The sequence below is a fragment of the Apus apus genome, chromosome 6 (genome assembly GCF_020740795.1).
Source record: "Apus apus isolate bApuApu2 chromosome 6, bApuApu2.pri.cur, whole genome shotgun sequence".
NCBI classification, from domain to species: Eukaryota; Metazoa; Chordata; class Aves; order Apodiformes; family Apodidae; genus Apus; species Apus apus.
In genome coordinates, this window is record NC_067287.1 from 32,608,200 (window position 1) to 32,632,202 (window position 24,003).

Sequence of the window (24,003 nt, forward strand, 5' to 3'; positions counted from 1 at the left end):
GTAATATAATTTCCCACTCTATTTGTAGTCTGCAGCTGTCTTAGAAATGCTTTTGGATAAAATAATTTGTAAAATCTGACCCTCTTCTTGTACTGAGTTGGACTGCCATCTTGTCATGGACAGATAACTTTCAGAACTAGCCATGTACATTCACAGTACTTGGGAAATGAAAGTGTTAATCTCTGATTTCCATAACTATAAGGTTATGAATAATGCTTTCATTCTAATAGTGCATTCTGTTCTACTTAGGGTGTGCCTGGAGATCCTGGAGCTGTTGGCCCATTGGGCCCTAGGGTAAGTGTTTTCTTTCAGAATTTAAACATTTACAACAGTTCTCTGAGGTTGAAAGTTGATATATAACATGGACTTTAGCAGCTAAAGTGAATATTTTACTTTTTTCCCCACCAATAGAATGGTTGTAAATGTGGATATGTTTTAAGACAGTTTCTGTGAAGCCTACCACCTTTAATGGTTTCATAGCTCACAAAGTGGTATTGAGTACTAGGTCCTAAGTGGTTAGATTTATAGCTGTGAAAGGACAGTTTTTAGTTTGCTGAGTAATATGCTTTTCCTCCTACCTTTAACAATAAAAGCATAAAACTCTTTTATCAGTTCTCCTAGAATTGGTTCACAGGCTCTTTGTTCAAATAGCAGTGCTGCACTTATGGTGTAGTTAGGATTTTGTCTGTCAGAACTGGGCCTTGACTTCTACATAAGTAATAATTTTCCATTTTGTAGGGAGAACGTGGCAATCCAGGGGAAAGGGGAGAACCAGGTGCCTCAGGACTCCAGGGTGAAAAGGGTATGGCTGGAGGTCATGGTCCTGATGGTCCAAAGGTAAGCTGAATGGAGATTTGTGCAGTGATGTGATGTATAATTCTGATAATTTGCACAAATATAAAAGAGAGAGCTTTTTTTATTATAAAAGGGATATATTTTCATCAAAAGGTATCTTGCTTATACAAGGGTTCTAGGAGGACACGTTATTCCAGTACAACAGTGTAAATAACATGCAAGATAGTAAAATGTTGAGAAATCCCATTTTGTATTAATTTGTGTAGGTCTGAAAATTAAAACCTTTTTTGTGTCTCAGTAGAAAAGGGCAAAGCCATTTCTGAACTGCAGAAAACCCCCCTGGCAATGGTGCCTTTTAAGAACCATTTTACTCAAAGAGACTTGGCAGGGTTGTGTTTAGAAGAAAATACTAGAAACAGCATGCCTTTCTTTCACCTGCAACAGATACAATTGGTCCTAAGAAGGTCACCCATGCAGGGAGTGCCTCTAGTAATGCAGGACCTGTAACAGACGTGAGCTGTGAGAAGCAAAGCATAAAGCAGTTCTGCTCCTGGAAACTACTTCTTGTAGCTTTGTGTAATAGACCCATGTGGCATTGAGGTCAAGTAAGAAAGATGCTCGAGCTTCTTTTTTTGCCTGTCTTCATCCCTAGTATGCACTGAGTAAATACTAATGTGTTTGAAAGGGCTCAGTATTGCAACTAACTTCCCGAGTAACAAACTGGGAAAAGAAAAGTATTTGGAGATGAATAAAGTCCAAATTTAAGAGAAAACAATTACTTAAAACTGTACCCCAGGGACTTCAACACAGGCACAGCATATTCTGCAGCCTAGAGGCAAAGACAGTTCTCAGATGAAGAGACAACAACTTCTTCTACGTTTTTTTTCAGGGAAGCCCAGGCCCTAGTGGGACGCCTGGTGATCCAGGCCCTCCGGGTCTTCAAGGTATGCCTGGAGAAAGAGGGATTGCTGGAACGCCTGGCCCCAAGGGTGATAGAGTAAGTTTGATTATTTCTGTTGTGCTGAGGAGAATCACCTGTCTCTTAATACTGCAGTTTTTCCAGGGTATGAACTATTCAACATTCAGTGTTGTAATTGAGATTTTTTGGGTATTTTCCATAGGGCGGCATAGGTGAGAAAGGTGCTGAAGGTACAGCTGGCAATGATGGGGCAAGAGTAAGTAAATCCATCACTCTTTTTAGAGCTACTGTCCACACACCAGGTTGTTTATTGTGCTAGAGGTTCTCAGCTCATAGTTAAACACTGCTCAACAACTATTGTGGGTTTACAGTCAGTCTCATTCCCACTACCCTTCAAATTTGGTCTTCCAAGTTTTTTCAAGACTGTACAAAATGTTTTGGGAAGTATGTGCTCTGAGCTCGTGTTCTGTTACCAATAGTGGGAGTTAATATATCAATGGAGGAGCATTCCCAGAAGAAGCATTTTCATTTGGGATTCAGCTAAGCTGACTATAGTAAAAATATGAAAAAAAGACAAGAAGAGCCCAATAGCCAAAAAAGAAAACCCACCAGTTCTGACTCCTGGACTAAGGCAAATAGCTCCTTATTGTTTGAACTGAGTTGCTCATGATTTGTCCTGAGTTTCATAGGCAAAAGTTCCTGTAAATGTACTGAGTCCCATACAAGCAGTAAGTTGCTGACACTTCTGGAAAGTTTTTGAACCACCTGTGCATAAATAACATGGCTGGTATGCTCACATGCAGTAAATCCAGTATGTTCAATACATGTTGCACACACACTTCTGCATAGACTGGTTGTCCAACAAACCCAAATGTCCTGTGTTTGGAATACATGCACTGACCATATTTCTTCTTCTCAGAAGCTGGTGGAGCTATGTTTTACATAAATTGTGTCTATCTGAGATTTTTGGATTTTGCAGACCAGTTGGAGTACTAACTGCCAGGCATTTGGAAATATGAGATACGTACAAAAGATGAGGATTCTGCCTGCTCTAAATTTCTAGTTAAAGAGGCAAAGTAGTTTTGAGAAAGCCTGGCATGCAGAAGCACTAACTCACAACTAGCAGCTGTGAGTTTTATTTTAAGTCAGGTATCTGTATTGAAAAGTACAGAAGACTTGCTAGTCATTGTAAGGCAAGTTTCTAGCTTGCAATAACTAATGAACAGGTAAAGTAATGGTGAACTAAATGTACATCCCTCTTCTAGAGCCACCTATCTGTAGACATCTGGGCTACCAATCACTAGAGCACTGATGGTGGTGCAGTTTCCTTGTTAATACCATTGGTTTTGTCTTTCTCTTCGCTTTGTTCCAGTGCAGATTATTGGGGGCAAGGGGAATTTTGCTGCAAATAAACTTAATTTGTAGAACTTCGCTTTTCGTGAAAGGGGGTTGTAATTGAGATATCTAAATATTGAAGAAGGTAATATGGATAGTGCTGCAGGATCATCATATGTGGTTGATGGATTTGGATGGAGAGATTGGAACCTATTTACCTTACTATCCTATGAAGAGAAAAAGGACACTTTTGCAGAGTTTTCAAGATAGAAATTAATCTTCAAAAGTAACCAAGGACATTAAAATCAATTTAAACAATGAAATATTAGCATAAAGCAAATAGAGAGCTTCTCTGCAAGTGGGGAAAAGAGGACATTGCTTCCTCCTGAGAGAGAAAAATAAAGCCAGGGCTTTTTTTTATCATTAGCCTTGTTTATAAATGCTGCACAAAATAGAAGATGAATGAAGAGAGAGAGAATGAATGAAAACAGGGCTTTTGAGATGTGGGATTTTGGTCACTGGGAGAGGAAATGCAAGTAAAGTTTAGGTAAAACAGTCCCAACAAGATTTCAGAGATAAAGAAGAATTTGAAAGAATGGAAACAATATGGAAATAGTTATATATGAGAAGTTTAAAATTCACCATTAAGAAGCATCCATTTTTTAACTTCCTTTTATCTTAATTTGTCTAAAAGGGTCTCCCTGGTCCAATAGGGCCAATGGGTCCAGCAGGTCCCACTGGTGAAAAGGTAAGCAGATTTTTATGCAATCCAAACTGAAGTTTCTTAGTATTATCTTAATTATTGGCACTTTTGCTACTTGTCTAAGTTACTTGAGAAATAACCTTGAATTTTATTTTAAGGGTGAACCAGGTCCTCGAGGTCTAGTTGGTCCTCCTGGCTCTCGTGGAAACCCTGTGAGTAAACATGTTTGGTTTATATGTGGCATAAGTTAAAAATATCTAATACTGATCCAAACTCCAGGTTTTGTCTCATTTGCTGGTATATCTTTTATTTTCTTCTCCCTTCTTCAGAGTCAAAATCTCTAGTTCCTGTCTTGATGCTGTGTACTTGCAAAACTGCTGGCAGATTCTGCTCCTCTGTCCTCTGCTTGTTTTAGGGCAATCTTTACACAGTTACTGTTATTTACCTCACTCCTGAAAGTATGCCACTTGAAATTGTTTAAATCTTTTTAAAAGCTTGCCCATACCAGATACTACTATATACATACAAATATTTAGATGAATAAAGCACAGAAGTGTATCTTAGTTTTCATCTAATTACTCTAACTCATCATCTTCAGTCTGTTTGTGATTTTAAGGGATTACTTTGATTAGGGAGACAGAGGCTCAGCCCTTCTAGATCATTCATACTTGGAACTGATTATATCTCTTTCATAAATCAGAACAGCCTTATTTCCAGTGAAAACTGCAACAGCTTCCACCCCTCTGGGGAGTGCTGGAGCTTGGCAGCCTTCAGCTTCATCTTTTCCAAACAAATGTGATGTGGTAAGCTAAGTTGAAGCAGCTCATAGCCCATTCTGACCTTGTAGAACAATACATCTTTGAACTATTTTTTTTTTTTTCCCACAGTCCATCGGATTGGAATGGTGGGTTTCATAAAGTGTGTGCCCTTCAGCTAATCACACTAGTCCTGGAAGTGCTTGTGAGCAGAATTTCTCCTGTTGTGCTTTTCAGTGCTTGCATATGCCTTCCAAATCTAAATTCTGAAAGTATTTATAGTCTTGAACAAATAGCAGTTCTTAACATCATAGGTAACATCATGTATTTTGTGATTAAAAGATTACTTGCTTCTGATTAATAGGGCAAAAGTGTAATCACACTTATAACAGCAAAGAATTTACATCCTTTCTTGTATATTTAACTGCAAATTACACCATATGTAGAAAGACTTTTGTGTTAAGTACAGTTATTCTAAATTGTTTTGACCAGGGTTCCCGAGGAGAAAATGGCCCGACTGGTGCTGTTGGTTTTGCTGGTCCCCCGGTAAGTGTTTTGCAACACTAATGGGTTTCCTTTAGTCATCCTTTGACATGCTTCATTTCCTTCATTATGAATATTACTGCAGTGTTCTGGAACGTGGGTCACATTTTTGTTGCAAAAAAGAGCTGTTGCTTTTTCCCATCAGTGTATCAAGTAAAGAAAAGGGCCAATAAATACCCCAGACACTTGAAAAGTAGTTTTGTTGAAAAGATTATGCAATTGTTCACCAGATTTAATATTTTCATGGATATGCTGTGTTGCTCCTTTGAGATTAAAATGAGGCAAGTTATCAAGAGTCATCTACTGAAGGTAGCAAAGATTTGCTGTATGGGTAGTGAAGGCTGGAATGATTTGATGGATGAAATGGAAGGTTTGTGAGTTTTCTGGTGAATGCCCCAAACCTTCTCATAGACTGAATATCATGTTTCAGACCTTTCACAAGAAGTCGGGCACTTCTTTTCCCCACCAAGGGAAGCAATACTAAAAAAGACAGTGTTTGTTCAGTCCCTTTTGCTTTTGGGTATGCAATAGCTGCTGAGGGAAACAGAAAATCTAAAGGATAGAAATATGTGAGTTAGATAAGAAAATATTTTGAATGGAAATTCTGAATTCACGGACTTCAGAAAATCCCATCTGTGATCTTCTAAAGACTGTGCTGAACTGTTACAGTTCTCTTGAACAGAACCACTGAGAAAATGCACTGTTTCCTGGGCTGCTTTCTTCTCCTCTTATTTTTTGTCTCCTAGGAAGTCCCTACAATATTACTTTGTTAGACTGGAAAGATTTTGTATTCTCTGACCCAATGTCTCTTCTAAATATATTTTTTTTTTATAGGGCCCTGATGGTCAGCCAGGTGTCAAAGGTGAACCTGGAGAGCCTGGACAGAAAGGAGATGCTGGATCTCCAGGTCCACAGGGTCTTGCTGGGTCTCCTGGTCCACCAGTAAGTATAAGTAACATTTTCAGAGAACCAGTGGCATAGACTGATGTGGCTTATTTAAGATGTCCTGGATGTTCACTATCACCCTTCTCTTTCTCCTTTCCTCTTAGGGCCCTCCAGGTGTTCCTGGTCTAAAAGGTGGTAGAGGAACTCAGGGTCCCCCTGTAAGTAGATGTTCTTTTTTGTGACCTGACTGCAGATAGTCTACTGCTGAACTTCTGTGTAACAAGTGCATCATTCCTTATCTCAGCCTGTTTTTCACAATCTGTGATTATAACGTTGGCTCACTAGTTCAGCTGAGGACATCTGAGGCAACCAGTGCTTTCAATAAATTTGTCACTGATATTTTTTTTTAGGGTGCTACTGGCTTCCCAGGATCTGCTGGAAGAGTTGGGCCTCCAGGACCTGCTGTAAGTCAACTGTCATATTTCTCATAGGTGTTTTATAAACTGGTCATTGAAAACTAGAAGACTAAACAAAGCAGGAAAGGTGAAGCAGTGTTTATGGTCTGGTGCTATATAACAGCTGGTCAGCACTGACTATTGTGAGCACATGCTAACAACTGACTTAATAAAAGAAAACTCATTAGTCTTGAGCTTGATCCAGTGTCAATGGCCAAATTAGTGCAAGACTTTTCACTGAGCTAAGTAGCAAAACCACAAAATCTCTCATGTCTAAATATTTTCAGAAACAGTAAAAAAAAATAAAATAAAAATCAGCTGTGGATCAGTAAGTGAGGATTCAACTGCACACAGAGAACTGTGTCATTCTCTGCATATGCTTATTAATGTTTTGATGAGAAAAATAACTTGCAGTCATCATCAGTTTATCAAAAGGTGAAGTTCATGGAAAACATAATAAAACAGGGAAGTCTTTTAAAAGTCTTTGAGAAAAGGATAAAGGCTCATTAAGACACTCATTTGTGCCACATGAATGGAAAGTTTGAATATGGACTTAAGCTTGATAATATTGGAAAGAATGGGCAAGGGTTAGCTTTCTAGCAGTAGTTGTACAGCTGAGGCACAAGAAAAGGAATAAAGAGGGAGAAAAAGAGAGTGTCTTTTGAAGGAGGGAATTTGGACTTGCAAATTGTGGAGAGGAGGAGTTGGAGCTTGGACATAATTTGATGTTAACTTAATCTCATTTTTTTAATCATAAATCTTTAGGCCTTCTTTAGAGTAGGCATGTTTATAGTTAATTAAAACAAAGTCCTTAGAATTTGATTGTCCTGATCAGAAAAGGATCTCATGTAACAAGGTGTTTTAATCTTCTTAGGGAGCTCCAGGGCCTGCTGGACCTATTGGTGAGCCAGGAAAAGAAGGTCCCCCAGGTCTTCGTGGTGATCCTGGTTCTCATGGCCGTGTGGGAGATAGAGGGCCAGCTGGGCCTCCTGGTGGTCCTGGGGACAAGGGTGACCCCGGGGAAGATGGGCAGCCGGTACGTCCTCGCTGATGTTATGAATTCTCCCTAGATCAACTCTAGGCTTGGCCTCATTGTTACTTACTGCTCCTGAAAAGATAGTAACCTTCTTTTATGCTTCGTGGATTTCAGGGCCCAGATGGCCCCCCTGGTCCAGCAGGAACTACTGGCCAGAGAGGAATTGTTGGGATGCCGGGACAGCGAGGGGAAAGAGGCATGCCAGGGCTGCCGGGTCCTGCTGTAAGTAACCATCAAGTCAATGTACCACCAGGCTTGGGCCTCCTCCTTGTCTTTGTGGGATGGAGAGAATAGTAACCCATAGCACCAGGGGAAAGCTGGAAAACACCAATTGCAGGAGCAAATAGGAAGAGAATAGTAAATTACTAAATCTTGAGCAAATGCATGAGGTGGCAGATTTTGTTTCTGCCATAATGGAAGATCTGAGCCTGAATTAAAAGTGTGTAATAGCATCAAGACATCTGGCTGAAATATTCTTATTTGACTTAATACTAGCTCCTTGAAAAAAACAACCCCAGACTTTACGTTTAGGTGCTCAAAGGTCACTCGAATGTGAGTAAATACTTTGTAACTGCTGTTTCTTAAATTGTAAACTACAATCTTCAAAATTGCCATTTGTTTTCTCTTGGCTTTCATGTAATATTTATAGATATTGATTGAAAAGCCCAATGATCCAGGAGGATCTGCCGTTACCACTGGATCCATAAAGTCAATTTATACCTAAAGTTGACCAGAAATTGTTCCAGGTTAACTAGACTTGTTGCTGGTGAGAGAGAAAAAAAATAAATAGAAAAAAATAATAAAATCATGTTACCTATTTCAAGCTGCATTACATTTTTCCAGTCAAAAAGACCTTACTGACTGCAGATAATGCCATCAGACATATCCATACATCAAGGTGGAGTGCGGAGTTGCTGCTAGCTAGACTAACTTCAAGTGCAGCTTCTAGTAAATGAAAGCCTGTTCAAAAGCAGCTGACACACACACACTGCTTAAAATTACTTAGTATATTAAATATATATTCAGAATCTATCAGAACGCTTCCCTTAATTATCAGGTTTTGAAAGTTACAAGTGTTGATTTTACTTCAGAGCAGATAAATGGAAAGTGTTTCGCAGGCAGCAGGTTTTTTTGTCCTTTCTTTGATTTTTTATTACAATTTTGATAATATATTTCTCGTCTTCTTTAGGGCACACCAGGAAAACAAGGTCCCACAGGGCCATCTGGTGATAAGGGTCCCCCAGGACCTATTGGCCAGTCAGGTGCCACTGGACCTGTAGGTGAACCTGGCCCAGAAGTAAGTATTAGAGCCTCTCAACAGGCAAAAAAAGACAGCCTAGTGGTTATTCTCCTTGACTTGAAGTTAGAGGTGGAGAAAAATGTTCTTTTTCTTATAGAAATGCAAGATTATGGAGTTAATCAATAGCCCTGTTTTTATTCCGTAACTCCAGGGACCTGCTGGTAATGACGGTACTCCTGGACGAGATGGAGCTGTTGGAGAACGTGTAAGAGGATATTATTTTATTTAGTCACTTCTGGAAATCTTCTTTTTATTCTTGTCTTATTGTAGATTTTCTCTTCATTCAGTTAATCTGAGTGGAGAACTTGCTCTGTAAGTGTATCAGAGCTCTGTATTAGTACCACTCAAAGATGAGGAAAACTGGCTGAAGTCTAAGAACACCTGTCTCCACAAATGCAGATGAGTTCTTAAAGAAGGAATATCTTTCTACATTGTGATTTCTAGTAAATAGATAGGCAATGCCAGAGCCTGTTGCTTTGGTCCAGTCCAGACCTCTTTAGATAAATAATGTTGAAATTATGTTTCACAGGGTGATCGTGGTGAACCTGGCCCTGCAGGCTTACCAGGCTCCCCAGGAGGTCCAGGAACTCCAGGTCCTGTTGGCCCTCCAGGAGATGCAGGTCAAAGAGGTGAACCTGTAAGTGAGGCTTTTTTTTTTTTTTTTTTTTTTAAATATTCTGTTTATCAAAAAGCTATTGTGTGTGCTTTTGTGCATTGCTTCACATCACTTCTGTATGCAATCTTTGTAGGGTTCTCGAGGTCCCATGGGTCCCCCAGGCCGTGCAGGAAAAAGAGGTTTGCCTGTAAGTTCTCCATGGTCACTCTGGTTTTATCTGGGATGCTTTTTACAGGAAATTGTATGAGAAACTAGGTGGCTGAGCAAGGCTTCAGCTTCTAGCCTTTTGACTGCAAGGAGCTGCAGGTAGACTTCTGAGGTGCAAATCTGTACAAATGTTTGAATACACTGGTATTTCTACACTTTCTTTAAAAAACACTTTGCAGAGAAATAAGAAATGCTTTGGAAGGCTCTTTCTTTGGAGTGTGTTGCTGTCTGGATGACCTGAGTTAGCAAATGGCTGAAGTCTGCGTTTGACAATTTGAATAAGGGGTAAAGAAAGGAAGGCTGAACAAAAAGGCATATTTTTAGATAAAAATAGCAGAACTATAACAAGATCACCTGTTCCCATGAAACCACATTAATTCAACTCATGAGATTCTGACTTCAGTTGAAATGGAAAAACAAACAGAATCCATATTTTTGTGTTTCGTAACTCTTTTACAGTCCAATTGGAACAAAAAAATTAATTGCAAACTTGGGAAATTCAAAAGAATGTTGTCCTTTCCCTAAGCAGATGTCACATGAGAGACAGGAAAAGTTTGTTGAGTGGTTAGTGATAATGATGCCATTGATAAAGTATTTGGAATCTAGCACTGAGAAATTTGGCATGTAATTTGGGCTGAGAAATATGGAATTGAAAGCAAAAGAAATGTTTTCTAGTGATTCTTGAATTAGTGTGAACAGTTTGAAATTAACAAAAATACCAAGAATTAAATTGTGACAGTAATAGATCCAAGCTATTTGTACTGGGGAGCCTGAACACTGTTGTCTGTAGTTAGGGAATGTAACTTCAGTTGTACCTTAATCATAGTGAAGGTGAAAGGAGCTTTGAGAAGTGAAGAGGCAACATGGAGAATTTCATGCTGAAAATAGGTTTTATCATTATGATTCTGTGAGAGATCCACAATATTTCAATCTCATCTACAAAAATAATGTGCAGTGTTCAGTAAGGCAAAGAAACGTGTCAATCTTAAAATTGTTATAATGTAAATTATTTAGCATCATCATTACAGGTTGTTGTTCTGTTTTTTTATTTCCCTACTGTATTATGAATAGAGTAATTAAGTATAGTTTTCTGTAATTATTTACTTAGTCTCTGGTAAAAAAAATAAGATTCTTGGAGCTGCCCCAGTACCACCTTCTTTCTTGCTTTAGAAGTGAAGGAGGTCTGAATGCAGTGTCTAAAAGGAAATGATGGGTTGCTTTTTTTCCAGTTCAGCATTTTACATTTCATCACTGGTATTTGCAGGGTCCCCAAGGACCTCGTGGTGACAAAGGTGACAATGGAGATCGAGGTGATAGGGGCCAGAAAGGACACAGGGGTTTCACTGGGCTTCAAGGTCTTCCTGGTCCTCCTGTAAGTTGTTCTGTTTTTACTATGATTTTATTTCTTTGATAGTTAAGTGATGTATCAGGAACACAGTTATTTAAATGGAAAAAAAAAAGCAAGCATGAGTTATTTTTTTCGCCACAAATTGTTTGGGAGTGGCCTGGCTCTCTGTACTTGCTAGTCCTTTGAATGTAATTTTAATGCAAAAGCGGAAAAGTTTCAACATGCAGGAAAAGAGTCAACAAAAAAACCCAAAGCGTCTTTCCACTTCATAGTAGCACTGCCAGTTACTCTTCTGTAAGCCAATCTGATTCTCAATGACATAAAAGCAAGGTTTTCCTGCAGAAACAACTTTTTAATGTAGCCAAGCAGCAGTAAATTCTGTTACTCTAAATTGTGGTTACTGCTGTTACTCTGTGACAAGAGAGAACAACAGAATGGAAATGAATCCTGAGAGGGAAAGGTTCTACCTGTTCACGTGTATTACAATCTTATTCATAGAGAATTTGCGTGTATGACACACTAATTATTTAAAACTAAAGGAATACGCTTTAAATATCAGAATTATATTATAATTTCTTCTGTTTAGGGTCCTATTGGTGAACAGGGCAGTCCTGGTATTCCAGGCCCATTTGGTCCTCGGGTGAGTAGTGTTTTGGGTTTAAGGTTTTTCTTGCTTGTTTGTTTCTTTCCACAATTGGATTTGTATTTCTCCTTCACTTTTATTTCAGTGGCTTTTATTGACTTAAGTGGTGTGGTGATTACCTTGCTACCCTCTGCTAAGAGACAGAATCTTGTTTAATTTAGTAAAGCTTTGGTTTATAGCTAGATAAAAAACTATAAAGTTTAGTTTAGAGTAACTACAGGTCTACAGTCTCTTTACACAGATATGTTTGCTACAGCTGACACAAAGCTGTACATGTGGCAGCTCTGCTAATTTCTGTTCTTCTTTTCATACTCTTATGTATTTCATTCACCCAAAAATAAAAGAGGAATATGATCTCTTGGATGTTCCCACATGTAGGTGTACTGCAGCTACTGCAGTCTGTGTAGCACCTGGAACTGAACTGCTTAAGTGGTTTAGGGAAAACTATTGAGCTGATATAATATATCATGGCTAAGGTAACTGACCGGAGAAGAACAGCATTGAAACTGTCTTCTTACTTTTAGGGAAGAATAGAAAGGGTGATTTTTAAAAAAAGTTTGGTGATAGGCACAAATAATTGGATTGCTCCCTGAAAAGATATGACTTGCAAAGGGCAATTTTGTGTAACTTTCTTATTAAATGTTAAAATACATTCCTTCTTTCTCTACGTTTTTTAGGGTCCTCCAGGTCCAGTTGGTCCTTCTGGTAAAGATGGAAGTCCTGGTCCACTTGGGCCAATTGGGCCTCCTGGTGTTAGAGGGAGTGTAGGAGAAGCTGGACCTGAGGTAAGTTGATGGGTAAAGGTTACCTTCAAATAATGAGATTTTTTTAGTCTGTTACATTACTTTCTCAAACATCCATGAGCTGAAGACAAATGGTGAGATTTGATACAACTTCTCCAATAAATAGCAAGGATAACTGTGTATTGAAAGGGCCCATTTCTGACTCATTCTCGTATTCCAGACTTGTGATGGTCCCAGTCTTGTCCACCTGTGCTCTCTTTAGGTCAACCTGGGGCTACTTCTGCAGTTAGCTCACTGGATCCTGCTGGATCTGCAGTTCAGCCTGGCCATTTGGAAAGCTGAATTCTCAAGCCGCAAGCCTAGGGAATAGGCCAGTTGGTGTGTCTTGAACTAGCAGTAGTTCAAAGTCAGTAGTCCCACAAAGAGGGGCACTAAATTATAACAGCTATGTGTCTGATTGCCAGCAGCATACCCCACCATGCCATGCATTAAGGAAATCCTTTAGTCTAAGTGAAGAGTCCAGACTCTTAAAAGTCAGCTCAGCTGACCTGCAGCCTGATCTAAGGTTTACAGACATCAACTGTGAGCTGATTTGCAGCTAATAGAAAACAGTTTGACCACTGTGGAAAAAGCCCTAAAGCTTTCCCAAATGCCCCAGTCATACTCCACATTTATCAGTTCACAATACCCTAAGTTGTAAAACAGAAGTTACACTATCCCAAGGAAGAGAAGTTAGAAAATTAGAGGGCTGTAAGGAAAGGTTGATGTGTATGAAGGATTAAGACTGGTATTGCTTATTTTGGAAAAAAAGTGGAAAAAGTGGAATAAAGGTGGAGTAAAATAATGAGCAACACAAAGAACACAGATTCTGCTGCTTTTCTGTCCTGTGAGCCATGGTGTTTATCATGTGATAACATTCACCCTATTTCATTAGAATTTCTGCCAATTATTGGTATCTCCACTTCTGCTGAGGCACCAATGACTAGTGGATGGTAGAGCATAACAATACAATGTGTATCCAGATCCTTCATGTGTGTAATGAGACAGTATGAGAAATACCACATACCAGTAACTTTAGTTTTGCTTTCTGTGCTGGCTTCCATGCAACTATGAATTGGAACCACAAAGCAAGAAATAGAAATTAAGATTTCATTTGTCAGAGGCAGCATGTATTAGTCTGGGTGTGTGCTCTGCAGTAAGCATCTGGAGCACTAGTTGAGAATTCTGAAGTAATTACTCTCAAAGGAAATCCCACATTCTGATACACCATCTGATGCACCACAGCCATCACACAAGGTGTTACAGGCTTTCTGCTGCCAAAGCAGAGATGGCAGAGCCTGTGGGTGGAGATTCGTTTATTGACAGATACATTCTGTTTCAAGATTCAGTTCCCTCCCCAAGTGTCACAGCTCAGGTTGACAGAAGGACCTCACAACCTGTCATTCAGGAAAACACCTGCTCTGCCAAGTAAGCACCTGGTGTATATTCTGTCTCACATACCCCTGCCCAGAAAGCTCAGAACTGTGCAGGATAAATATAAAGATATTTCTAGCGTCAAGTTTTCTGTCCAGGCTTTACTAATTGAAAATGTGCTTGAAGCGACTCAGGGGAAGCAGGAATTTTGAATTTCTCTGAAAATCACTTACAGCTGTCTGGAATTTTAAGAAATAAAATTATTAGGCAGGGATTTGAACAAGGAGGGACAGATGGCTTAAAAAAATGGAATGAGGAGGCCATTCCTTGATGACTTTTTCCAGCTGTTAAGTCTGAAGTCAGGAGTAAGAAACAAGGTATTAAGAGAGGCAGGAAAAGCATGAAGCAGAGAGGATACCTCACATGCCATTCTGACCTCTTACCCCATTTCTTGGAATGTGTCTGGAAGTGCTCAAGGCAGGTTGGATGGGGCTTTGAGCAACCTGGTCTAGAGGGAGGAGGTGTCCCTTCCCATGGCAGGTAGTTGGAACTAGACAATCTTTTATGGTCCTTTCCAACCCAAACCAGTCTATGATTCTCTGAAATGTTTATAGTATCTAAATTTCCCCCATGCTCTGAAGTGATTGGCCATGAAATTTTGGTTTTTTAAGTGACTGTCTTTGCTATAATTTTTAATAATACTTACTCTGCTGTGCCCTTGTTCCCTTTTCATTTAAAAAAAAACAATTTAGGGTCCACCAGGTGATCCTGGCCCTCCTGGCCCTCCAGGGCCTCCAGGCCATCTCACAGCTGCCATTGGTGACATTATGGGACACTATGATGATGCTATGGCAGATCCGCTGCCAGAGTTTACTGAAGATGAAGCAGCCCCAGATGACCACAACAAAACAGACCCAGGAGTCCATGCCACACTGAAGTCACTGAGCAGCCAGATTGAGACCATGCGCAGCCCAGATGGGTCAAAAAAACACCCAGCACGGACCTGTGATGACCTGAAGCTGTGCCACCCATCCAAGAAAAGCGGTGCGTATCAACACACCTTCTCCTGTACCTGCCTCTCTCTTATTCCCAGCAGGTACTTGGTCACTGGGGGAAAAAAAGTGTATTACATGTTTTGATGGTCTCCCTTGACATTCACCCTAGGAACTTGAAAACTTCTTGCCAGTGAAGTACACATTCTAGTGCATCCCATACTTATTTATTCAGTAGTTACTGAGATGAATTTAAATTGTGAAATATTTTATACTGCCACAAAACACTGTTTCTGAAAATGTTTTCACCACAGAGTACCACCTATGTGATGACAGAGCTAAGTTTGTACAGCAGTTGTGAATATCTGCATAATAGCTATTAGCTCGAAACATGACCTGTGGGCTGATAACCTGTGAGTGCTTTCCATCCAGAATTCTCTGCTGCTGCTTCTAGTAGCAATTCATGGGTTGTGAGGTGCTAATGTGCCATTTAGGACTTTCCCTAATTTATATAGATTACTAGTGATAAACCGTAACAGACTGGAAGCCAGAGATAATTTGTGGCAGGCCTTACCAGCTTGTGCCCCATTTTCTGAAACTGCCTCCACCATCAACATCAGAAGGGGCTGCCATTGCTTCCTCTTATGTAGGGAAAAATAGCTTCTAGCCATTGTGTGCTTTTTATGCACTTGGAGCATCTAGGAGGTTTGTAGTGGATTTAACCAACCCTAACCTTAAACAACTTCCAAATCTGCATTCCCGAGTTTTGAAATATTTGAAATGCTGCTCAGATTGTATCTCAAAGTAACAATATAGTTTATACTGGACACACACATCAAAACATGCATCAGAGTATGTGAAACACATGCCTGTTTTCCTTGTGTTTGGTACTGTCATGACATACCTGTGCTTATCGCTCCCCAGTTTTTTGAAGAACCTTAATAATGGTATTGAATCACTTTTTATCGTCTTCGTAGGTGAATATTGGATTGATCCTAACCAGGGATGTGTTGAAGATGCTATAAAAGTATATTGCAACATGGAAACTGGAGAGACCTGTATTTCTGCAAACCCATCTACCATACCACGTAAAACATGGTGGGCCAGCAGGTCATCTGATGTAAAACCCATTTGGTACGGCCTTGATATGAACAGGGGATCACAGGTAACTAAATATGTTTAGTGTCATGAATCAACATCTGTGAAACTGGTTTCCTTCTGGTTTAGAACTTCATCTGCTCTTCTGAGCAGATTCTGCTGCAGTCAGAACAGTATAATGATTGATTGACTGGCCTATATTCAGTTGGTGGTTATCATGCAGTAGCTATAGGAAAGAGCTGGGAGAAACAATCAAAATGCATCTAAGGCAGGATTGGCTAGAAGTATAACATAGCTGGGAGAGATTGTTTCTCTTGATCCCAAAAACTCCAACATCTTTAGCAGTCCACTTCAGTTATTCACTATCCTTGTCCTTGAAAAGTGTCGTCCTACGCTATTACTGATGTTTTAATTGAATTCTACTATTTTTTTTTTTGAGAAAGCTCTTTGCTGTTTAATTATGCAAAGCTTGCTTTATAAATCCTCTCAGCCCATCAGTTTTTTTAAAAAGTATAATTGTTATGACATGGTCAGAATGCTCCATGCCAAGTGCATCAGTCTCCAGGCAGACAAAAATTCCACTCTTAGCTTTCTGTTGGGTTTTCCTTCCGCTGTAACTTCTGAAAGTAGGCTTAATGATCCTGCCAAACAACAGAGGTTTATGCTATATGTAAGGTATGTAATTAATTAACAAGCTTTTTCCATTGTTATTCCTAGTTGATCAAATGAAAAGCACAGAAAATATTTCCAATCATTATTTCACAGCAAGTAATTAAATATCTTTAAAATAAGTCTTTGCTGTGTAAAAATAGGGCTGTTATCAAGTGGATTCCTGATAACAGTTCAGACCTCCAGCAATTGAGAACAGATGTGATCTTGAGAACAGATGTGATCTTGAGAACAGATGTGATCTTGATTCTTTTATTGAGATGTCTTCACTTATTATTAAATCCAGGAGACCTTGCCATGACCTAAGATGTCACAGTTGAAGTTTAGCTGCCTGCAGAGCTACATGTAGGGTTTCTGTAAGTCAGATGCTCTTTGTAGGAAGAAGTTATCTTCAGGAATACTGTAATTGAAAATTTCATTTTTTAAAATGCTGTTAGATTTTATAACTAACAGTATGATCTGTGAAATGGTCATATGCACTCCTTACAGATTCTAAATAATAAATTTGTCTGAGATTGCTAAACAGAGATAACAGGACAGTGTCAGTGCATAAGGTTCTCTCTTTTCTTCACCAGTTTCAGATAAATGTATACATTTTTAGTCATTCCTGACTGTTTTGTTGAGGTTTTTTTTCCATGTTGAAATGCTTTCACAAAGCATTAATAAAATACCTGCACAGGTAGGGAAAATATCTCAGGCATTTAAAAATTTTTGTTACTGGTAGAAAAATTGCTCCCCTTTTTTCTAGAAACACTGGCACGATAGAATATTTTTCAAACTTCTGTGTAATTTAATTGGTTAATAAATTCCTTATGCAAACCTATAGTTATTTTTTATATAGTCAAACTTTCTGACTGTTTGTGACACCTCCAAATACAATACAAAGCCTATAGCAAACAGGCTACTAGAGTTGCAGTATAGCAGGTACACTGCAAATAGGTTTTCTGTGCTTGATATTTGTTACTTCGTTTGAGGTTGTTCTAATGCACTATTTCTTACATAAAGTTTAGCTCCTACTGAATCCCTTCTTGAAAGAAGGTAGAGTTCATTCCTAAACTTGTCATGTCTGTTGAGACCCAACTGCCTTTTAGTTTTTCAGCTGCAGAGCTTTAAGGTCAAAATGTTCCAGAATTATCCTCGTTACAGGATGTCTACTTTTGTGTCCTCAACTGGTAGAAAATTACAAAATAAACTTCTTTTTTTTTTAAGATTTTGTGTCATAGGGCTCCTGCTAGTTGTGTCTGGGTAGTACAATAATGACAGTTGGTTCTAAAATTCATGAACTCTTAATGAATTTTCATGTAATATATGTTGATCTGTTTCTTTATCTTCACAGTTTGTGTACGGGGATACAGCTGTCACTCAGATGACATTCCTGCGCCTCCTATCAAAGGAAGCTTCCCAGAACATCACCTACCTTTGTAAAAACAGTGTTGGGTACATGGATGACCAGACTAAGAACCTGAAGAAAGCTGTGATTCTGAAAGGGGCCAATGACCTGGAGATCAAAGCTGAGGGAAACAGCCGGTTCAGATACACGGTGCTGCACGACAGCTGTTCTGTAAGTTGGGGGCTTTGTCATCTGTTATGGAGAAAAAGGACTCTTGCCTTGTCACAGTTTCAGTTTTTCCTTAATTTGTAAAATATTGATAGAACTGGGTAATTAATATACTGTAGAATTTCACCATGAATTGCAGAAGTAACAGATCAGATAGGTATTTTAGTACACTTCAGGCTTCAATAAGAGAAATCTGCATTACTTAGAGGGTGTTTACAAACTACCAGTTATTAGTGACCATGCTGAGATACGTCTTGCCATTTTGCGTTTCCCAGTATTTGTGCATCTCTGTGTGGAACCACATACAGAGCTCAGATAACCTCAAGCATTTGTCTGCCACACGGGTAAGGTTACTGGAGGAAACTCATTGCTACTGTGACTGAGTTAGAAAGGAAAATGTTTCCCCCAAAATTCTTAGTGGGCATAAAGATGAGCTAGTAGTAACTCCTCTTCGTGTTTTTTAGTATTCTTAGCAAAGTCCAAGATACTGGAAGAATATTTCTAGAATCAACCTGGCCCTTGAAATAAATCTAAAGAGTGCTCTCGGTGCTTTAAATAATGTAGCCTGAGATGGTGTGTGCAGGTGTGAATTCATGCCTACAGGAGAATTTCATAACATAAAGAAAAATTAGTCCAGCTTGAGGGGGATGTCCTGCTGTGCCAATCTGATGGGTCTGTTCATCAGTGTAAAAGCAAGATATGTACATTTTAAAATAACCAAGGTGCAGTAAAGGTGGGGTGGAGGGGGGACTGTGTTGCTCAGTCAGGATATACTGGGATCCTTCTGAACTGTCAGACAACTGACTGGCCAGCTGGAACTGGGCTGTTTCTGACATGAGCTCTGGCCTAAGTTTTTCTTTCTTTTCTTTCTCTTCTTTTCTACTCCAGAAACGTAATGGGAACGTGGGCAAGACTGTCTTTGAGTACAGAACACAGAACGTGGCACGCTTACCTATCATAGATATTGCACCAGTGGACATTGGCAGTACTGACCAGGAATTTGGAATTGAAATTGGGCCAGTTTGCTTTGTGTAAGAGGAAGGGGGGATATTAACATAATACCCAGCAACAGCAGCAATTAAACACGTGAACTTAGACTGATAGAAGTTAATCCTGAGACTCTTGAAGTAATGGCTGATACTGGATCAGCATTGTACATATGGTTCTTTTTAAATGCCCAGCCTCCTTTTGAATATTTATTTTACTTACAAATCTTCCGTTTTAAATGATTGAAACCAACTTTTTGGTACAACAGTACAATTTTAAGATGATTGATGACCACCTTTTAAAAGTAACATGAATATTTTTCCTCGCCTTTGTTTCAAAATCTTTTGAAATTTACAGGTATTAAAAATAGATAGTTTTAATGTGAGACTACGTAAAGCTCAAAGGATTATTTCTTTTGCTTGGATGCATACTGAATAACAGAAAAATAGAACACTTTTGTCAACCTTTGGCTGTATTTCTCTCTTACCTACTCCCTCAACCTCAGTTTGTCTTCCTGTGGTTGCTAGTACGATAGCCATTAAAGGAAATCTGTGTCTTTTGTAGACAAAAACCCCTCTTTAGACAAGATCATCTTAATTTGGCATTGTCTTTCCTGCACTTTCCTATGTAACAGTGTGCTCAGAAGAGTATTCCATAGCCATGGTTAATTTATGAAGTAAAAATATTGTTGGGATAAATATGAGTTTCAGTAGGGGTGTCCCATATCTTAAAATTTAAGGCCAGACTTCACTTATCACAATGTATCTGTGTAATTCTATTCAATTACCCTTAACCTTCAAAATACATCTTAAACCCAATACTTGTTGATTTTCCAATACTTGCCCATCTAAGAAGCCATTACATATCAAATTATACAGATGTCTTATATATGGTGCCAATTTATGTATGTTGCCAATCATTCACATGTATACCAGACCAATTGCTAATAAAATGAAACAGAGTTTAGAAATTCATTGGTTTTAGCTGACATCCAGACATGCATCACCAGTAATTTGACTTGCTGGCCTTGAGTTGTCAAGGCAGGAAAGTTCCATCATTTCTTAGCATGAGCTACCTCATCTCTGGAAGTTGGGATGCATTTCATATTCCTATTTTTATGTTAAATATTCAACGGTGCTATGCTTCTGTTATTTCGAGAAAGGAGATAGGCAGGGCAAAAACAACAACAAAGTGATGGTGCTAAATGACTCTCTAGCAGGCTGATGAAATAAAGATGCCTACTGTCCATGTCATTTTCAGAGCTTAGCTTATGGTGTTTGAGAGAACAATGTTACAGTGCATTTATTTGTTGGTCATACAGTATATAGAATGTTTTGTACCACTAACATGCTTTATTTTGTAAAGTATGTGGGTACAAACTTACTTAGTGTTTTGTTGGTTTTTTTTTTCTTCATTGCATCTGTGCTCTCCACATTCTTGTTTGTTCCTTAAAAAAAAAAAAATAAACAGCTGGGGCCATCCCTAAAGAAAGTCATGCACATAGCTTTATTCATGTATCTTTGCAAAGCATTTAATTAAATACATGCTTCGTGCTATGTAAGTGGTTTCCTTGTTGTAGAATTCCTTCCACTGTGTCCCTGATCAGTTCATTTCCAGGAAATTAAACATAATTTTGTTCTGTTGCTATTTGAATAACTCATTTGCAAGTGTGTTCTCCCAAAGTATTTTACATATAGGAATATAAAGGTGTTTTGTATAATGCCCTCTTTGTGCCAGTTTTTACAAGATAGGTGTCAATTTGTATGGAATAGCCACCAGCAGTCCTATTGAAGCTACTTGACTTTTATTGTTTGAGACTCCAGAGAAAGAGAATTTTCATTCAAGACTGAACAAAATGTGACTTAGCCAATTCCCAGTGCCAATGTAAGTTATGGCTGATAGAAAAAAGTTTCTGGACAAGCCATAAAGTTATGTTGTAGCAAAGCAGCAAAAACTTACATTCCCTCCTTTTGAAAGGGCAGGAGTTTTGCAGTTTTCAAGGTGGTCCATATGCTTGTCTGTACATGGACGATAGGACCTGGGAACAGGTCAGTTGACAGGTTCACACTGATGTTATCTGGTTGCTTTTATTACCCTAGCAGGAACTCTATTTCTTTTTAATAGCATAAAATAATTTGCATAAATGTGATTCATCAGTTGGTTTATTCTATTGAATCCTTGAGAGGTTTTAGATTGTTACTTTCACTGAATAATCTGAGGTGTAATGGCTCACTCCAAAACCTTAATGCAAAGGTCGATCTCCAGTGGTTCTGACCATACCTCTACAGAACATTTATCCAGATGCACACAGTAACATTTGCACTATAGATGTATGTTTGAAAGCTATTTTTAATCTCTGATCTTCATCAGCATAGCATTATAATCAATGATTAGTATAATGTTTTATGAGGTTGTTGAAGGAGAAGAATATTTAATTATGAAGGATGCATTATTTTTTTTTTCTTTTCAAGCCTTTCTCTGCATCTGTCTCCATGTGAAGCATGAAATGTTTCCTCAACCAGGTGCCTTGAGCACTGAAAAAGAGCTCACTAAAGTGTGAGCCCAGGAAACCTGAGTAGGTAACTGAGTCTTGTTATGCAAGTTGTTAGACATGTTTTTTTTCTTCTCTTGTCTAACTATATTTATATTAACATATAGCATATTAACGCCCCTTTTTCAGTTTAAGCATTCCTCAAATTATTGTTGAATCTTTTTAAGCAGACAAAAAAAAAGGGTGGGGGGAATTTCACTGCTTTAAACTAAATTATCCAGGCCATGTAGCACACTGTAAATACAGTATTATTACAGTATTACTATTAAAACTGTAAATACAGTTTTAATTTCATGAACCTAGAATGAATGAGCTGATAATTTGCAAATGGTTGATTAATTTAAAAAGTAGCATTAAGTAAATATCAGCTAATTATGACATTTAGCACAGTTCTTTATTGCAGCTGACCTTCAGAAATAGTTGAAAAGGCACTTTAGAGTGGGTATGATAATATAATATCAGAGACTGCATTTAAAGTAAATTCAGTTTATAAGAGTTGGTTATTGCTGTTGTTTTCCATAACTGACCTGTCCTCAGTGAGAAGTGAACCCCAGGGCTGCCTGGAGATGACACCTTCTCTCTTGGTTTCTCAACACCCGTAGTGCAATAGTCTTGTGGCAACACTAAAATCTCATCCAGCAGGTAAAATTCTGTTATTCACTGCTCATAATTTGGCACTTACTCTATTTACACCTGTGGTGACATCATGATATGGTAGCTTAGCTTGACCTTTTAGACAAAAAAAACATTTGGGTTATTTTAAAATTTGATTTTAACCAACTCCTCTGGATTTGTGAGTTCTGAAGGTGCTTTTACCATTCCTGTGCCACTGAAGTTGGGGTAGCAAATACCAAACTTTTAATGTAATTGCACAGCTGATCACAGACTTGGACAAGTACAAAAAGCAACAGCTTTGGTCTATAAGGTTATGAGGGTTTTTTAGCACTCGTGTTTCACCTTCAGGGCTTAGATTTTATACAGCTGCCTAGCACAATCCATTTTGGATTTCTTTTCTCAGGCAGTGTCTCCTAACACTGCCCACTTTTTTACAGTATATTTTACTTTCAGTTTGCTTTCAAGTTTAAACCTTGAATAAATATGTTCTTGAAGGGGAGTTAAAAAATGTGAAAGATCTTTGAAAGATCTTTCAGATAGGATCATCAGACCTGGGAGGTTATGATAAATGTTGCCAGAAATGAAAAAGTTTGTCTGCAAACACAGTGAAGAATTGAGATTCAAATATTGCAAAGCATATTCTTATTTTGCTATTGATTAGTTTCACCTTTATGTTAAATATATTACATTTTTAAGAGTTTAATAATACCTTCTCCAAGGCTTTCTCTCTTATTCCTACTTGATATTTTATCTTAATTTATTTTGATCAGGAAGAAATACGGAGAATGTACCTGGATCACAGTGCTACAGTTTTTGTATGGATCAGTTAAAGTGGCAGTGGCTTAGCTAGGCAATATTAATATTGATTTATTTACTGTATAATTAAGTAATCTTAACATTGTAAAAAGAAAAAAGAAAATGTTCCTTCTGTGTTTCCTAGAGGAGCCCAGGAACTCTGAATGCCTATGTCAAATGTGATGGTAGCCTCCCTGCTGCAGCACAGCCTTCTTGCAGAGAGCTCTTTGTACAGAGCAGCTCTGGATGCTTACCATGTGAGACAAAGAAGGTTACATCCTCCCTGAACAAGAGGGGGGTTTTGAATCCCAGTTTTGGATTTATGCTCAGTTTAGAGTGACTATGAAGGTTTAACATTTAGGCTGAGTGTTTGCTCTTTTAAAAGTCTGGTGGAGCAGCTCAAGATGCACCTCCTCCACTCCCTTTCCCTGTAGACCTTGTAGTTTCCCTGCTGGTGGTGGTACTCTCCTCTGGCTAGGTGGTTATTCTCTTGTCTCTGTGTGCTTAAGGTCTTCTCTTAAGGTCAGCTTAAGAGAGCTTAAGGTCAAATCTCATGGCCTGTCCCTCCCAGGAGCCTCCCTTGCCCATCTGTTAGCTTCCTTCTAGCCATCCTCAATACTCAGCTCTAAGTTTTGGCTACTGAAAAGATTCTGTAGAGCAGCAGGAGCGCTACATGCAGTGGGAGAAGGCATCAAGCAGCACAGAGAGTTATGAAGGATTCTAGTCTGTATTAATGTTTCTAGCATTAGAGCTAGAAACAACACAACCAAAGTATACAAAACATGCCAAGCAAATAGAGGAGAATGAGAACAGAGTTCACCCTTCTTTGAAGGTAAGTAAAGGGTCTAAAAAGGGGTTAAGAGCAAAAAGCATTATTTTCCTTATTACTGTAGGGTAAGAACCTCTAGGTTTCTTTTATATCAGGTAGCTGCCTGAAACTGGGACAGGTAGTTACTGGGCTGGTAAATGCTGTCATAATCTATGGATTTTTAAGTTTTGGTGGTTTTTTTTTTCAGAAAACTAAGGCTATACTGAAGGTTTA

The 24,003-nt window shown here is 38.7% G+C and overlaps 1 protein-coding gene across 1 annotated transcript in view; it reads left to right on the top strand.

Annotated features, from left to right (window-relative positions):
* COL5A2 (collagen type V alpha 2 chain) overlaps window positions 1–20,561 on the top strand; it is a 104,085-nt gene extending 83,524 nt beyond the window's left edge. The window contains exons 32-54 of the mRNA XM_051623570.1: window positions 250–294; window positions 739–837; window positions 1,685–1,792; window positions 1,917–1,970; window positions 3,744–3,797; window positions 3,911–3,964; window positions 5,000–5,053; window positions 5,885–5,992; window positions 6,100–6,153; window positions 6,346–6,399; window positions 7,265–7,426; window positions 7,541–7,648; window positions 8,616–8,723; window positions 8,878–8,931; window positions 9,256–9,363; window positions 9,476–9,529; window positions 10,814–10,921; window positions 11,484–11,537; window positions 12,218–12,325; window positions 14,449–14,740; window positions 15,666–15,853; window positions 17,792–18,016; window positions 18,902–20,561. Coding sequence (XP_051479530.1) covers window positions 250–294; window positions 739–837; window positions 1,685–1,792; window positions 1,917–1,970; window positions 3,744–3,797; window positions 3,911–3,964; window positions 5,000–5,053; window positions 5,885–5,992; window positions 6,100–6,153; window positions 6,346–6,399; window positions 7,265–7,426; window positions 7,541–7,648; window positions 8,616–8,723; window positions 8,878–8,931; window positions 9,256–9,363; window positions 9,476–9,529; window positions 10,814–10,921; window positions 11,484–11,537; window positions 12,218–12,325; window positions 14,449–14,740; window positions 15,666–15,853; window positions 17,792–18,016; window positions 18,902–19,048 — 2,400 coding nt within the window. The 3' untranslated portion in view covers window positions 19,049–20,561. The remainder of the gene's footprint in view (window positions 1–249; window positions 295–738; window positions 838–1,684; window positions 1,793–1,916; window positions 1,971–3,743; window positions 3,798–3,910; window positions 3,965–4,999; window positions 5,054–5,884; window positions 5,993–6,099; window positions 6,154–6,345; window positions 6,400–7,264; window positions 7,427–7,540; window positions 7,649–8,615; window positions 8,724–8,877; window positions 8,932–9,255; window positions 9,364–9,475; window positions 9,530–10,813; window positions 10,922–11,483; window positions 11,538–12,217; window positions 12,326–14,448; window positions 14,741–15,665; window positions 15,854–17,791; window positions 18,017–18,901) is intronic.
* Window positions 20,562–24,003: the final 3,442 nt, after the last annotated feature.